General features: G+C 48.8%; 1 protein-coding gene across 1 annotated transcript in view; it reads right to left on the bottom strand.

Annotated features, from left to right (window-relative positions):
- Nucleotides 1-1410: 1410 nt before the first annotated feature.
- LOC132569816 (oocyte zinc finger protein XlCOF6-like) overlaps nt 1411-16575 on the bottom strand; it is a 40099-nt gene continuing 24934 nt past the window's right edge. Inside the window, exons 2-6 of the mRNA XM_060236259.1 lie at nt 9299-9790; nt 8909-9023; nt 6059-6135; nt 5024-5150; nt 1411-3219 (exon numbers count right to left, since the gene is read on the bottom strand). Of these exons, the coding sequence (XP_060092242.1) occupies nt 1652-3219; nt 5024-5150; nt 6059-6135; nt 8909-9023; nt 9299-9712 (2301 nt within the window). The 5' untranslated portion in view covers nt 9713-9790 and the 3' untranslated portion in view covers nt 1411-1651. The remainder of the gene's footprint in view (nt 3220-5023; nt 5151-6058; nt 6136-8908; nt 9024-9298; nt 9791-16575) is intronic.

Genomic DNA, 16575 nt, shown 5'->3' on the forward strand with positions numbered 1-16575 from the left:
CCCTGTGGGTTCTTAGGTCTGGTGAACGATGGCCACTCCAAATGAATCTCTTTCCACACTCTGAGAATTAAAAGGGTTTCTCCCCGTATGGGTTCTTAGATGCTGTTGAAGAGTGCCGCTCCAAGTGAATCTCTTTCCACACTCTGAGCATTCATAAGGTTTCTCCCCTGTGTGGGTTCTCTGGTGGATTCACAGAGTGCCACTTTCACGGAATCTCGTTCCACACTCTGAACATTCAAAAGGTTTCTCCCCTGTGTGGGTTCTTTGATGCTCTTGAAGACTACTACTCCAACTGAATCTCGTCCCACACTATGAGCATTCAAAAGGTTTCTCCCCTGCGTGGATTGTTTGGTGCTGTTGAAGACTGCGACTGTGACTGAATCTATTCCCACACTCTGAGCACTCGAAAGGTTTCTCCCCTGTGTGGGTTCTTTGATGGACTTGAAGACTGCTACTATGACTGAATCTCTTTCCACACTCTGTGCATTCAAAAGGTTTTTCTCCCGTGTGGGTTATTTGATGCCGTTGGAGACCGCCACTCCAACTGAATCTCTTCCCACACTCTGAGCATTCAAAAGGTTTCTCCCCTGTATGAGTTACTTGATGCTCTTGAAGACTGCAACTCCAACTGAATCTCTTCCCACACTCTGAGCATTCAAAAGGTTTCTCTCCTGTGTGGATTGTTTGGTGCCGTTGAAGACTGTGACTCTGACTGAATCTCTTCCCACACTCTGAGCATTCAAAAGGTTTCTCCCCTGTGTGGGTTCTTTGATGCTCTTGAAGACTGAGACTCCAACTGAATCTCTTCCCACACTCTGAGCATTCAAAAGGTTATGTTATGGGATGTTATCTCTTTGGAAACCCATTTCCACACACTAAGCCTCTGGGAAAGAGGCAGTATCTCCCTCCCCGCTTTAGGTTTGCTAGCAACCCCAAATGCAGGTACCTTTCCAGATAAAAGTAGTGAGATGGAATTTCTCAGCTTACTGCATGAAGGCACCATCTCCAAGGAGGAATTCAAAGCAGCTCTGAGGAGTCAGAGGTGGGAAGTAAGCCTTGGCCGAGGGAGGGCATTTCTGGCTCATGCAGTTGGGGGGTGGGTGGGTCAGAGAAGGCGGAGAGAATCTTACTTCTCCTTCCTGATTCTCTCTGGGAGAATATGGGGGTGAGTGTGGAGGACAATTGGGATTGGAGAATTTGTATCCCACAAGGTTCACCCACCAGCCCCACAAATACCAGTCCGTTTCCACAATACTGGATGATTGGGGGGGGCGGTCTGGCCCCTTAGAACATACTGCATTGTTGGTTTGGGAGACACAAGCTTTTCCTTTCAACCCAAATAAATCCTATGGCCAGAACACTTTCGGCTTCAATGTGATGACACCCAAAAAAGCACACAGCAGGCTAGACTGGAGAGATGTTGCAGTTGTGTAATGCTTGTAAGGGTTGTGTAATGCTTCCCAGATAAAAATGCTTGTGAATTTAGAATACCGGCTAGTTCACACGATGTTTATGTCAGTAGCAGAGAGGCTGTAGATATCTGTTCCTCAACTTGTCTATTTCCTTACAGGATTTGGAAAAATAAATGTTTCTGCCAGTTTTCTGGATGTCAGAAAGAGTTAGATTGGCAAATATCCGGAAGTAATGAGTTTCACAGAGGAGGGTAACCGCTTAAAAGGCCCTGCTTTGTGTAATGGGTTCTCAAATGTTCTTGAAGAGTGCCACTCCGAGTGAACCTCTTTCCACACTCTGAGCATTCATAAGGTTTCTCCCCAGTGTGCGTTCTTTGATGCAGTTTCAGATTGCTAGTTTTACTGAACCTCTTTCCACACTCTGAACACTGAAAAGGTTTCTCCCCTGTGTGTGTTCTTTGGTGCAGTTGAAGAGTGCCACTCTGACTGAATCTCTTTCCACACTCTGAGCATTCAAAAGGTTTCTCCCCTGTGTGAGTTCTCTGATGCTTTTGAAGAGTGGAAATCAGACTGAATCTCTTTTCACATGCTGAGCATTCGAAAGGCTTCTCTCCTGTGTGAGTTCTCAGATGCCCACGAAGTTGGCCACTGGATCTGAATCTTTTTCCACACTCTGAGCATTCAAAAGGTTTTTCCTCTGTGTGAGTTCTCCGATGACTCTGAAGATGGCTATTCAACCTAAATTTCTTTCCACACTCTGAGCATTCAAAAGGTTTCTCCCCTGTATGAGTTCTCTGATGCTCTTGAAGATACCCACTCCTACTGAATCTCTTTCCACACACTAAGCATTCAAAAGGTTTCTCCCCTGTGTGGGTTCTCTGGTGCAGCTGAAGATGGCTACTCTGACTGAATCTCTTTCCGCACTCTGAGCATTCAAAAGGTTTCTCCCCTGTGTGGGTTCTTTGGTGCATTTGAAGGCTGCCACTCCGACTGAATCTCTTTCCACATTCTGAGCATTTGAAAGGTTTCTCCCCTGTGTGGGTTCTTTGGTGCAGCTGAAGAGTGCTCCTCAGTCTGAAACTCCTTCCACACTCTGAGCATTCAAACGGCTTCTCCCCTGTGTGAGTTCTCTGATGCCCCTGAAGTTGGCCACTCAACCTGAATCTCTTTCCACACTCTATGCATGCAAATGGTTTCTCCCCTGTATGAGTTCTCTGATGCTCTTGAAGATACCCACTCCTACTGAATCTCCTTCCACACTCTGAGCATTTGAATGGTTTCTCCCCTGTGTGGGTTCTTTGGTGTACTTGAAGTGTGCCATTTCGAGTGAATCTCTTTCCGCACACTGAGCATTCAAATGGTTTCTCTGCTGTGTGGGTTCGCTGATGCTGGTGAAGATTGCCACTGCAAGTGAATTTCTTTCCACACACTAAGCATCCCAAAGATCTCTCCCCTGTTGTGTGGGTTCTTTGGTGAAGTTGAAGAGTGCCGCTCCAAACAAATTCCTTTCTGCACACTGAGCATTCATAAGGTTTCTCCACTCCGTGTATTCTTTGCTGCACAAGGAGCTGTGATCGATCTCTGAAGTACTTTCCACACTGAACAGATTTACTTGCTTTCATCATCCTGTGCTTTGGAAAATGTAAATTATGGTTTTGTCCATCTCGATTCTCAACCATACAGCCACCTTTCTTTCTCTGAGGTGTGCCTTGATAACTGATGTTTTCTTTCAAGTCTTCATTTTTAACTCTGCCTGGCATTTGCTGATGAAGTTTTTCACCCTTCTCATTTCTCTGATCATCCTCTGCTGGAATAAACAGAGAGGTTCTTTTAGCACCTGGGAGGCTCGGAGGGTCAAGAAGAAGACTGCAGAGTTATACCCGGCCCTTCTCTCTGAATCAGAGACTCAGAGCGGCTTAGAATATCTTCTCCACCCACAACAGACACCCTGTGAGGTGGGTGGGGGCTGAGAGGGCTCTCACAGCAGCTGCCTATTCAAGGACAACTCCTACAAGAGGTATGGCTAACCCACGGCCACTCCAGCAGGTGCAAGTGGAGGAGTGGGGAATCAAACCTACTTTTCCCAGATAAGAGTCTGCACACTTAACCTCTACACCAAACTGGCTCTCTATGAGGCATTTATGAGACTGCCCAAGGAAAGGATTGATGACCTTTTTGCCTCGCCCAGCCTGACCATTCAGACCACTCCACCTTTCCCCAGAAAATCCAGTATTTAAGGATACCTCACCCCCTCAAGAATCACAGCTGAGCTCTTACCCAGAAGGAGTCTCTGAGCCTCTAGGTTTCAGGCCCCAGAAGGCCACCTTCCCTCCCTCATCCAGCAGGCTGTATGAATGTCCCAGACCAACTGTTGTTAAGAAATGAATCAAGAATCCCTTCAATTCTGGACATGATCATTTCGAGATCACACACGGTGAGGAGGTCTGTAACCCCATTCAGAGGGAAGGCTGTGTTGTAAACCTTGGCCACTGAGAAATAAGGATCTGGCTTCTTCCAGTCTTTCTGAGGGCCTCTTAGCTCCACCTTTGCCTTAGAATCATAGAGTTGGAAGGGACCTCCAGGGTCATCTAGTCTAACCCCCTGCACAATGCAGGAAACTCACAAACACCTTCCCCTAAATTCTCAGGATCCTCATTGCTTTCAGATGGCCATCTAGCCTCTGCTGAAAAACCTCCAAGGATGGAGAGCCCACCACCACCTCCCGAGGAAGCCTGTTCCACTGAGAAATTGCTCTAACGGTAAGGAACTTCATAGAATCCTAAGTTGGAAGGGACCTCCAGGGTCATCTAGTCCAACCCCCTGAACAACACAGGAAACTCAAACACTTCCCCCTAAATTCACAGGATCTTCATCGCTGTCAGATGGCCATCTAGCCTCTGTTTCAAAACCTCCAAGGAAGGAGAGCCCACCACCTCCTGAGGAAGCCTCTTCCACTGAGGAATCACTCTAGCGGTCAGGAAGTTCTTCCTCACGTTGAGCTGAAAACTCTTCTGATTTAATTTAAACCCATTGGTTCTGGTCCTACCTTCTGGGGTCACAAAAAACAATTCCACCCCATCCTCTATAGGACAGCCCTTCAAGGACATGAAGATGGAGATCCTATCAGCCGCCTCCTCTCCAGGCTAAACATCCCCAGCTCCTTCAGCCTTTCCTCATAGAACTTGGTCTCCAGACCCTCACCATCTTCTAGGCCAGGACACCTTCTCTGGCTTGGGTGATGGTCACAACACCGGCCTCAGTTGCCCCTGGACAGTACACCCTGGGCAGTACATCTACATGAACAGATGAAGCTGCCTTCTACTGAATCAGGCCCCCCTTGGTTCATCAAGGGTCAGTATTGTCCGCTCAGTGCAGCAGCAGTTCTCCAAGGTCTCAAGCAAAGGTTTTTCACAACAACTCCTACCTCATCCTTTTAACTGGAGATATTGGGGATTGAACTTGGGGCCTCTTGCATCCCAAGCAGAGGCTCTGCCCATGAGCCACAGTAGCAGGACAGGCCTCAAAGTGGTGTATTGCTACTGAATCTTTTGATTCATGCCTCATCACGATGGCAGTAATTTGCACCTTTGGCCCCTATGAAAGATCCTTACCCAGAAAGGCCACGCTCCCAGAGATCTCCAGCATGACTTCCCTGTACAGAGCTCTTCGTCCCGGACCCAGCAGGGCCCACTCAGCCTCCGTGAAAGAGACGGACACCTCCTCAAAGGAAAAGGGACCCTGGAAGAAAAAGCAGATCCCCTCCTCAGAGATCACGCCAGGCAGAGGTGGCACCCGGGAAGAAGATGATATTGGATTTATATCCCACCTTATAATCTGAATCTCAGAGAGGTCACAATCTCTTTTACCTTCCTCCCCCACAACAGACGCCCTGTGAGATGGGTGGGGCTGAAAGGGCTCTCACAGCAGCTGCCCTTTCAAGGACAACTCCTACAAGAGCTATGGCTGACCCAAGGCCATTCCAGCAGCTGCAAGTGGAGGAGTGGGGAATCAGACCCAGTTCTCCCAGACAAGAGTCTTTGAACCTAAGAAGAAGACCGTAGATGTATACCCCGCCCTTCTCTCTGAATCATAGTTTCAGAGCAGCTTACAATCTCCTATGTCTTCTCTCCCCACAGCAGACACCCTGTGAGGTGGGTGGGGCTGAGAGGGCTCTTAGAGCAGCTGCCCTTTCAAGGATAGCTCTGCGAGAGCTATGGCTGACCCAAGGCCATTCCAGCAGCTGTAAGTGGAGGAGTTGGCAATCAAACCCGGTTCTCCCAGATAAGAGTCTGCACACTTAACCACTACACCAAACTGGCCCTCACAGAAGCTGCCCTTTCAAGGACAATGTGTGGGCTATGGATGACCCAAGGCCATTCCAGCAGCTGTAAGGGGAGGAGTGGGGAATCAAACCCGGTTCTCCCAGATAAGAGTCCACACACTTTACCACCACATCAAAGTGGCTCTCAGAAGGGAGTCTGGGAAGGTACACAGACAGGTAAGGCTTGGGATGGGTAAAGGGAATGGGGTTCAGAGAAACTCTCACTCATGCTCCTTGTAGCAACTGCAGGAGCAAAAGCCACTTTCCCTCCCCCCGAAATGAAGAAGGACCTAGGCTGTCCCCCCTCCCTGCTCATCTCCCCTACCTGAACTGGAGCTGCAGCAGCAGTTTCCACATCCCTGAAAAGAGGATGGCTCAACAGCATCTCTTCACTGCCTGTGACTGAGACAAAAGAGGAAGGAAGAGTGTTTGCTTGTTTCTGCCCTGCTTCACACACACACACCTCTTCACAGGAGTTTGAAACCTTAACACTTTTTACTACATTCTGACAGAGGCAGGAGAGAGGCACCAGGTACCTATGAGCTTCAGGGATCACCTGTGCTGCCCTCGTATTTCAGGCCTCTGTGAGACGTGGGTCTTTCTGGGGGGAAGGAAAAGGGAGGGGAAGGATGTCACGTGACACAACTCCATCACATTCGGCCCAGATGTGACTTGAGTGCAGAAAAAGGGCAACCAGAATGATTAAAGGGTTGGAACTTTCCCTATGAAGAAAGGTTAAAACGCTTGGGGCTCTTTAGCTTGGAGAAATGTCGACTGCGGGGTGATATGACAGAGGTTTACAAGATAATGCATGGGATGGAGAAAGTAGAGAAAGAAGTCCTTTTCTCCCTTTCTCACAGTACAAGAACTTGTGGGCATTTGATGAAATTGCTGAGCAGGCAGGTTAGAACGGATAAAAGGAAGTACTTCTTCACCCAAAGGGTGATTAACATGTGGAATTCACTGCCACAGGAGGTGGCGGCGGCTGCAAGCATAGCCAGCTTTAAGAGGGGATTGGATAAAAATATGGAGCAGAGGTCCATCAGTGGCTATTAGCCACAGTATATATATGTGTGTGTGTGTATATATATGTGTGTGTGTATATGTATGTATGTATATATGTGTGTGTGTGTATATATATACACACACACATATATTGGCCATTGTGTGACACAGAGGCTTCTCTTGTGTTCTTATGTGACACAGAGTGTTGGACTGGATGGGCCATTGGCCTGATCCAACATGGCTTCTCTTATGTTCTTATGTGACCAAGAGTGTTGGACTGGAGGGGCCATTGGCTTGATCCAACAGGGCTTCTCTTGTGTTCTTATGTGACACAGTGTTGGACTGGATGGGCCATTGGCCTGATCCAACATGGCTTCTCTTATGTTCTTATGTGACACAGAGTGTTGGACTGGAGGGGCCACTGGCCTTATCCAACAGGGCTTCTCTTATATTCTTATGTGACACAGAGTGTTGGACTGGATGGGCCATTGGCCTGATCCAACAGGGCTTCTCTTACGTTCTTATGTGACACAGAGTGTTGGACTGGATGGGCCATTGGCCTGATCCAACAGGGTTTCTCTTATGTTCTTATGTGACTCAGAGTGTTGGACTGGAGGGGCCATTGGCCTTATCCAACAGGGCTTCTCTTATATTCTTATGTGACACAGAGTGTTGGACTGGAGGGGCCATTGGCCTTATCCAACAGGGCTTCTCTTATATTCTTATGTGACACAGAGTGTTGGACTGGATGGGCCACTGGCCTGATCCAACATGGCTTCTCTTTTGTTCTTATGTGACTCAGAGTGTTGGACTGGATGGGCCACTGGCCTGATCCAACAGGGCTTCTCTTATGTTCTTATGTGACTCAGAGTGTTGGACTGGATGGGCCACTGGCCTGATCCAACATGGCTTCTCTTCTGTTCTTATGTGCTTCAGAGTGTTGGACTGGATGGGCCATTGGCCTGATCCAACATGGCTTCTCTTACGTTCTTCTGTGACACAGAGTCTTGTACTGGAGGGGCCATTGGCCTGATCCAACAGGGCTTCTCTTATGTTCTTATGAGTGCAACTAGAGACTTGGGGGGGGGGTAATAGGAATGAGTTTTCAGAGCATCTCTTGGCATGCTAACCTCACAACCAGGTTTTCAACCAGACTCAACATAAATATGGCATCACCCCTGTCCCAAGATCCTACCAAAGGCCCTCCCCAAAGCTCTTGGGGGCTGGGGTCCAAGCCATCGCCTGCCCTCCCTACTCCAGCATCCTGGTCCCCATAGCCTGCCAGATTCCCTTATAAGCACAGGAGCTACATCTCCCCATTATTATTGGGCCCTAGAATCTGGTTTTTTAATGCAACTGGTTTTATTGATTTAAATGTATGTATTTTATTCCTGTGTTCTTCATCATCCGGAGCCTGGCACTGGTCAGGATGGGGCAATTCATTAAGTGGAAATTAATAATAATAATAGTTTCCTTTTAGAGCCATCACAGTTAGTGGACGTTGAGAGTCACAAATTAACTCTGTGTTGGAAGAAGGAGGAGGAGGACACTGGATTTATATCCCGTCCTCCACACCAAATCTCAAAGTCTCAGAGCGGCTCACAATCCTATATCTTCTCCCCCCACAACAGACACCCTGTGAGGTGGGTGGGGCTGAGAGGGCCCTCACAGCAGCTGCCCTTTCAAGGACAGAGACTCAGAGCGGCTCACAATCTCCTTTCCCTTCCTCCCCCACAACAGACACCCTATGAGGTGGGTGGGGCTGAGTGGGCTCTCACAGCAGCTGCCCTTTCAAGGACAGAGACTCAGAGCGGCTCACAATCTCCTTTCCCTTCCTCTCCCTCAACAGACACCCTGTGAAGTGGGTGGGGCTGAGAGGGCTCTCACAGCAGCTGCCCTTTCAAGGACAACCTCTGCCAGAGCTATGGCTGACCCAAGGCCATTCCAGCAGCTGTAAATGGAGAAGTGGGGAATCAAACCCGGTTCTCCCAGATAAGAGTCCGCATAATTAACCACTTCACCAAACTGGCCCTCTTGGAGGACTCTGAGAGCCACAAATTAACTATGTGTTGTGCAAAGAAGTATTTAATTCTTTTCCTGACCCAAATTAGTCTCTACCCATCAAATTAACAGTGTGCCACAGTCACACCCTGGCACAGTGAGTCCTTACCACAGGAAAAGGCATCTTGGGCACGCTCCACAGCCTGCGCCCTCTGCTCTTGCTCCAAGGAAGCCCCTTCTGCCTCAGGAACTGTAGCTTCTGTCTTCACAGATGGTGCCCACATCTGAAACAGCAGCGAGGGAGAGGGGTAAGAGATGGAATGGAAGAGAGACCAAGGAAGAGATCTTGCCCCACTCCCAGACTCTGCACCCCCCCATCAGCAGATCTGGTCAGTTATCTGGAGGGATCAGAAATTCTCTAGTAGAAGAGTCTGTGAAAGAGCCTGTTCAATCTCCCATTTGGATTATTAGCACTTGGACAGATGTCTGGCAGGGAACCTTTGGGAGAAGGCCAGATATGATTGCTTGAATTGGACATACCTGGATGGAGTCCCCTCACCTGTTCTGCCTGCCTCTTCTCCTCTGCCTGACTCAGGAGGAAGCCTTCGGCCAGGGCCACCGCCTGGGAACTGGTCTCTGGCCCACATTCCCTGACCCAGCTCTGCATCGCCTGGGGCAGAACAGTCAGGAACTGCTCCAGGATCACCAGGTCCACAATCTGCTTCTTGGTGCGCCTCTCTGGCTTCAGCCACTGGCTGCAAAATCCATGGAGCTGGCTGCAGACCTCTCGGGGCCCATCGGCCTCCCTGTAGCGAAATTGCCGGAAGCGTTGGCGATGTACATTTGAGATGGCAATGAGCTGATCATGGATATCTCGCACCCAGAATTCAGCACCGCTCCCAGCTTGGGTGGGACAAGGGCCTTTACTAGATGCCTTGCCAGTTCCAGGTCCTTCTGGGTTTTGCTTTTCCATCTCCTTCCTCTTATTTCAGGTCACCTCTGACTGTGTAAAGATGCCTTTAGTCACTTGGCTATAAAGAAAAGCTTCTCTCTGGGGGGAAGGAGAGACACAGACAGTCACATGGAAAATTAAAGAAAACAGAGACAAAGCACTTTTCCTATGAAGAAAGGTTAAAACACTTGGAGCTCTTTAGCTTGGAGAAACGTTGACTGTGGGGAGACGTGATAGAGGTTGACAAGATTATGCATGGGATGGAGAAAGTAGAGAAAAAAGTCCTTTTCTCCCTTTCTCAGAATACAAGAACTCGTGGGCATTCAATGAAATTGCTGTGCAGTCATGTTAAAACAGATAAAAGGAAGTCCTCCTTCACCCAAAGAGTGATTAATATGTGAAACTCACTGCCACAGGAGGTGGTGGCGGCAACTACAAACATAGCCAGCTTCAAGAGGGGACTGGATAAAAATATGGAGCAGAGGTCCATCAGTGGCTATTAGGAGGAGTGGGGAATCAAACCCGGTTCCCCCAGATAAGAGTCTGCACACTTCACCACTACACCAAACTGGCTCTCACAGAAGCTGCCCTTTCAAGGACAATGTGAGGGCTATGGCTGACCCAAGGCCATTCCAGCAGCTGCAAGTGGAGGAGTGGGGAATCAAACCCGGTTCTCCCAGATAAGAGTCCGTACACTTCACCACTACACCAAACTGGGCCACTACACCAAACCAAAGAGGAGCGTTTGTGCTCTTTGAACTACAGGGGTCTTGACACCTATTAGATCCCATCTAGGACTCCTTTCTGGACCCCCTAATCACCCAAAGGTGAGCTTTGTAGCCCCTTGAACTTGTGCCGGCTATGGCTGCACCTGGGTGTCCCTCCCTGTTTAGTTGCCTGAGTGCCTGTGAGGGACGGGGCAGGGGCGATGTGGTTGGGACAGCCGTGTTCCTTCCCTGGGCATCCCTTTTGCAGAACACTGCTGTGGGGGAGTATTTGAATGCACATCTGTAGCACTCCCTGGTTTCTTTACTCCACAGGTCCTGTGGCTAATGTCACGACCCTCACAGTGCTGTGTGCCCCATGTGCAGGGTGTGTGTGTGGCTATATGCTCCCTTGGGTTGTGGTTGAGGGGCATTGCCGGTGTTCCCATGATCTCTGCTGGCATTGCTCTCTGCACCTTCACAACCAGTTTTTAAACATTTCCCCTCCCTTCTGCTGAGTGGGCCTTGGAGACCGGCTGGCAGCCCACCATGGAGCGCATCTGGGTCTCAGGATGGGGCTGGGGGTGATTCCTATGCAGGCAGGGCCTCCCAACTCTCCCTTTATTGCTCATTTGACAAGGGAAAGGCCTCCTTTCTGTTTGTTTGGGAGTTCTGCAGGTTAAGAGGACCCGCAGCAGAATGTCAGACGCATGTCAGCGTCCACAAGCACCTTCCAGCCTAACCCAATTTTGTGGCTAGGGAGGCACAATCGGGAATCACGGCTCCTTCCTGCAGATACCAGAAAACCAGAAGAAGAGTGACAAGGTAGATCCTTCCCGGCCCCAGCTTGGGTGAGTCCTGGAAGTGCGGGGACTGCGGTTCCTTTGTTTCTAGCTGCAGACAGACCCGATTTATGGCTGGGGAGGAGTTTTCTTCCTGACCTCCTGCAGTCCCCCCCCCCCACAAGTGCAAAAGGAGGGCCGAAGGAGGTTGCCAACCTCCAGGTGGGTCTCCAGCCCCCCCCCAGAATGACCAACCATCTCCCGCCGGGAGAGACCAGCTCACCGGGAGGAAACCCTGGCACGGGGGTGGGGGAAGGACTCTGCGGCACTGGCTGTCCCCGTCTCGGGTTCCCCTCCCCAGCTGGCCCTCCCCGCCATGCACCCCTCCCCCAATGCCCAGGGACTTCCCGCCCGCCCGGGAGCTGGCAACCCCTCCCTCCCTGCAGCTGCCAGCCTGGGACTCCCCCCGAGGCCCCCTGCCCGACACCCTCCGGCTGCTGCTGCCTGCTGGGGTTGCCAACCTCCAGGGGGGTCTCCAGCTCTCCCCCGGGAGGACCACCCACCTCCGCGGCTTCCCGCTCCTCTTCCGCGGGCTGCAGAGCCTTCTCCGCCCCCTCCCCGCCTTCCCGGTCCTCCCGCGGCCGCTCCAGCCGCCAGCTCGGTGGCTTTAACCCTCTCGGCGCTGCAGCCTCCTCCCCTCTCCTCCCCTCCCTTCCACACATGATTTGCAGACTCCTTTGCTAGAAAGGAGAGAGAGAGGCTGGCCAGCTCCAATGCAAGAAATATCTGGGGACTTGGGGGGTGGAGCCGGGAGGCTTTGGGGGTGGATCCGGGAGCAAGGATGTGACAAACACCACTGAACTCCAAAGGGAGTTCTGGCCATCAGATTTCAAGAGCCTGCACACCTTTTAAAAGGTCTTCCCTCCATTGAAAAGAATGAAGGATAGGGGCACCTTCTTTGGGGGCTCCTGGAATTGGACCCCCTGATCCAATCTTTTTGAAACTTGGGGGCTGTTTTGAGGAGAGGCACCGAATGCTATGCTGCAAATTTGGTACCTCAGTTTTCCAGCCTGTCAAGGTCATCCTGTATCTTGTTTCTGCCTCCTGCTGCATTTGCAACCCCTCCCAACTTAGTATCATCTGCAAATTTAATAAGCATTCCCTCAGTTCTGTCATCCAAATCGTTTATAAAGCAATTGAACTAAACAGGCCCCAGGACAGATCCTTGAGGGACTCCACCCTTCACTCCGCTGAGGATTCGCGTTTTACCCATTTCTTTTGGAAGCCCCTGTTCAATCTCTTGCTATGCTAAAAGTATGCTTGCAAACATTTTCTTTTTAATATACTTTATAAATGGATGCTGGTAGTGGTTCTCTGTAACACATAGACCTCCACTGTCTGGGGCACACTGTTTTAAAAGAGGTGCCAGGGGGAAGGCAGGCTGTTGGCAAGTGGCTATTCCTTGGTGGGGGGGGGCGTGTCCAAGGCTGTAAACTGCCCCCTTGGTGACTAGATACTGGGCCGCAAAAGACACAGAGGCCAAGCTTCAGAACTTGAAAGGAAAGCTGGGAGCCCTGACCCTCCCAGTGGGAAATTCTGGACAAAGGTCAGGTGCTGACAATACATTGCTGGAGAGAGAAAGAAAAGGAGCTAGGAGAAGCTTGGAGAAATGTCGACCGCGGGGTGACAAGATAGAGGTTTACAAGATATTGCATGGGATAGAGAAGGTAGAGAAGTCCTTTTCTCCCTTTCTCACCATATGAGAACTCGTGGGCATTCGATGAAATTGCTGAGCAGTCGCGCTAGAACTGATAAAAGGAAGTCCTTCTTCACACAAAGGGGCATTAACACATGGAATTCACTGCCACAGGAGGTGGTGGCGGCTATAAGCATAGACAGCTTCAAGTGGGGACTGGATAAACATCTGGAGCAGAGGTCTATCAGTGGCTATTAGGCACAGCATATAGTTGGAACTCTCTCTCTGGGGCAGTGATGCTCTGTATTCTCTTGGTGCTTGAGAGGGGGCACAGTGGGAGGGCTTCTAGTGTCCTGGCCCCTCTGGTGGACCTCCTGATGGCATCTGGTTTTTTTGGCCACTGTGTGACACAGAGATTTGGACTGGATGGGCTGTTGGCCTGAGCCAACATGACATCTCTTATGTTCTTACATCTGGGGCAGTGATGCTCTGTATTCTTGGTGCTTGGAAGGGGGCACAGTGGGAGGGCTTCTAGTGTCCTGGCCCCACTGATGGACCTCCTGATGGCACCTGGGTTTTTTGGCCACTGTGTGACACAGAGTGTTGGACTGGATGGGCCACTGGCCTGATCCAACATGGCTTCTCTTATGTTCTTATGTTTGTTCTTAACCTTGGAAGGCAGGGCAGAATAGTTCTGCCACTGGTCCTTTTCTCACCTTACCTTACATTTGGCAAGCAGCGTGACTTCCATTATTCCCGGGGCCAGCCACTTAAAACCAAAAGCATCTGGGAATTAAAACCAAAGAGATCTGGGATCCTTAGCTGATCTCTACAAGCCAGCATAGTTAAGAGCCATGGACTCTAATCTGGAGAACTGGGTTTGATTCCCCCCTCTCTACATGAAGCCAGCTGGGTGACCTTAATCAGTCAAAGCTCTCTCAGAGTTCTCTCAGCCTCACCTACCCCACAAGTTGACTGACTGTTGGGGGCAGAGGAAGGGGATTGGAAGCCACTTTGAGACTCCTTTGGGTAAGTAGATAAAAGTAGGGTATGAAACCAACTCTTCCTAAGTGTAGAGAATGTAATTTATTGAGGTTCATTGATGTTTGCACAAAGGGCGTTTTGAAAGATCTGGAAAGTTTTGAAAGTTCTGGAAGATGAATATCTAGTGTGCCTTCCATGGTTTGAGTGCTTAAAGTTAAAGAACTGGTTACATAAGTTTCCTATTAGGGAGACTCTCGCCTACTTTGAAAATGTGCTCTTTCATGAGGTCCAACCGATTAGGGGGCATTTCAAAAATGTGTGTGTTGCTTCATTCACTTAAACCTCGTGATACTTTGCCTTATCAAAAGGCTTGGGAAAGAGATCTTGAACATAGGAACATAAGAGAAGCCATGTTAGATCAGGCCAATGGCCCATCCAGTCCAAAACTCTGTGTCACACTGGCAAAATTTATTTATATATATATATATATACGCACACACACACACACACACACTGTGGCTAATAGCCACTGATGGACCTCTGCTCCATATTTTTATCTAAACCCCTCTTGAAGGTGGCTATGCTTGTGGTTGCCACCACCTCCTGTGGCAGTGAATTCCACATGTTAATCACCCTTTGGGTGAAGAAGTACTTCCTTTTATCCGTTTTAACCTATCTGCTCTGCAATTTCATCGAATGCCCACAAGTTCTTGTATTGTGAGAAAGGGAGAAAAGTACTTCTTTCTCTACTTTCTCCATACCATGCATTATCTTGTAAACCTCTATCATGTCACTCCGCAGTCGACGTTTCTCCAAGCTAAAGAGTCCCAAGCGTTTTAACCTTTCTTCATAGGGAAAGTGTTCCAGCCCTTTAATCATTCTAGTTGCCCTTTTTTGGACTTTCTCCAATGCTATAATATCCTTTTTGAGGTGCGGCGACCAGAACTGCACACAGTACTCCAAATGAGACCGCACCATCGATTTATACAGGGGCATTATGATACTGGCTGATTTGTTTTCAATTCCCTTCCTAATAATTCCCAGCATGGCGTTGGCCTTTTTTATTGCAAACGCACACTGTCTTGACATTTTCAGTGAGTTATCTACCACGACCCCAAGATCTCTCTCTTGGTCAGTCTCTGCCAGTTCACACCCCATCAACTTGTATTTGTAGCTGGGATTCTTGGCCCCAATGTGCATTACTTTACACTTGGCCACATTGAACCGCATCTGCCACGTTGACGCCCACTCACCCAGCCTCAACAGATCCCTTTTGAGTTCCTCACAATCCTCTCTGGTTCTCACCACCCTGAACAATTTAGTGTCATCCGCAAACTTGGCCACTTCACTGCTCACTCCCAACTCTAAATCATTTATGAACAAGTTAAAGAGCATGAGACCCAGTACCGAGCCCTGCGGCACCCCACTGCTTACCGTCCTCCACTGCGAAGACTGCCCATTTATACTCACTCTCTGCTTCCTATTAATTAGCCAGTTTTTGATCCACAAGAGGACCTGTCCTTTTACTCCATGAATCTCAAGCTTTCTAAGGAGCCTTTGATGAGGAACTTTATCAAAAGCTTTCTGGAAGTCAAGGTAAACAACATCTATCGGGTCTCCTTTGTCCACATGTTTGTTCACCCCTTCAAAGAAATGTAACAGGTTAGTGAGGCAAGATCTTCCCTTACAGAACCCATGCTGAATCTTTTTCAATACCCCGTGTTCATCAATGTGCCTACTCATTCTGTCCTTGATAATGCTTTCTACCAACTTTCCTGGTATTGAAGTCAGACTGACTGGCCTGTAATTTCCCGGATCTCCTCTGGAACCCTTTTTAAAGATGGGGGTGACATTTGCTACCTTCCAGTCCTCAGGAACGGAGGCAGATTTCAATGAAAGATTACAGATTTTTGTTAGAAGATCCACAAGTTCAACTTTGAGTTCTTTCAGAACTCTCGGATGTATGCCATCTTGGAATTACCAGTGGGGACTGGAGAGAAATATGGTCATCATCGTTACTTTCTACAAAGTCCCTTAATATTAGAGCCCAAGCTTTTAAAGTTAAATGTTCACTGTTTTCATTTTGGTCTCAAGTTGTCAACCGGTTTTTGGAGGAAAGCCTCCTTCTTCCAGATTCCAATGACTAGGCAGAGACGTTGCTCAGAGAAACAGTTTTAATTTTCACTTTTGCAAAAGTGGAGAGGGAGGTCAAGTTTGGATGGCTGTCTCCCTCTCGCTAATTCGTGGTCCAGCCTGGGTTTTTATCCATTCCCGACGTCACAAAGTCCCTACCTTCCCCTGTGGCAAATAGCCAATCGAACGCAGGAGGTACAGTCTAACTTTTACGGCCGCTGACGTAGGCTATGACCACATCAAATACAAACATCCTATAACCATATAAGGTAAACATCCTTCAGCATCATCTTCCCTTTGTTTTATTTTATTAAATTCAAAGTTCTAAACCTAATATAACTCTATGACTAATGCCTGCCCTAATGGCCTATTTGTTAAAATCATACCAATTTGGCTTACTAAGATTCCAAAAATGCTTTTTGCTCAATATACTTTAAACTTAACTCATAGAGAATAGAAAGCAATTAAAACAGACCTTTAGCTCTTATTTCTACGTTGCTATGAAACTTTGCAAGAGGAAACGCCTTGCCGCAACCCACAGACAAAAAACCGGAAATTATCAGCAGAGAGATAGGTACATAGTTT

This window comes from Heteronotia binoei, chromosome 4, assembly GCF_032191835.1.
Source record: "Heteronotia binoei isolate CCM8104 ecotype False Entrance Well chromosome 4, APGP_CSIRO_Hbin_v1, whole genome shotgun sequence".
In the NCBI taxonomy this organism is placed as follows: Eukaryota; Metazoa; Chordata; class Lepidosauria; order Squamata; family Gekkonidae; genus Heteronotia; species Heteronotia binoei.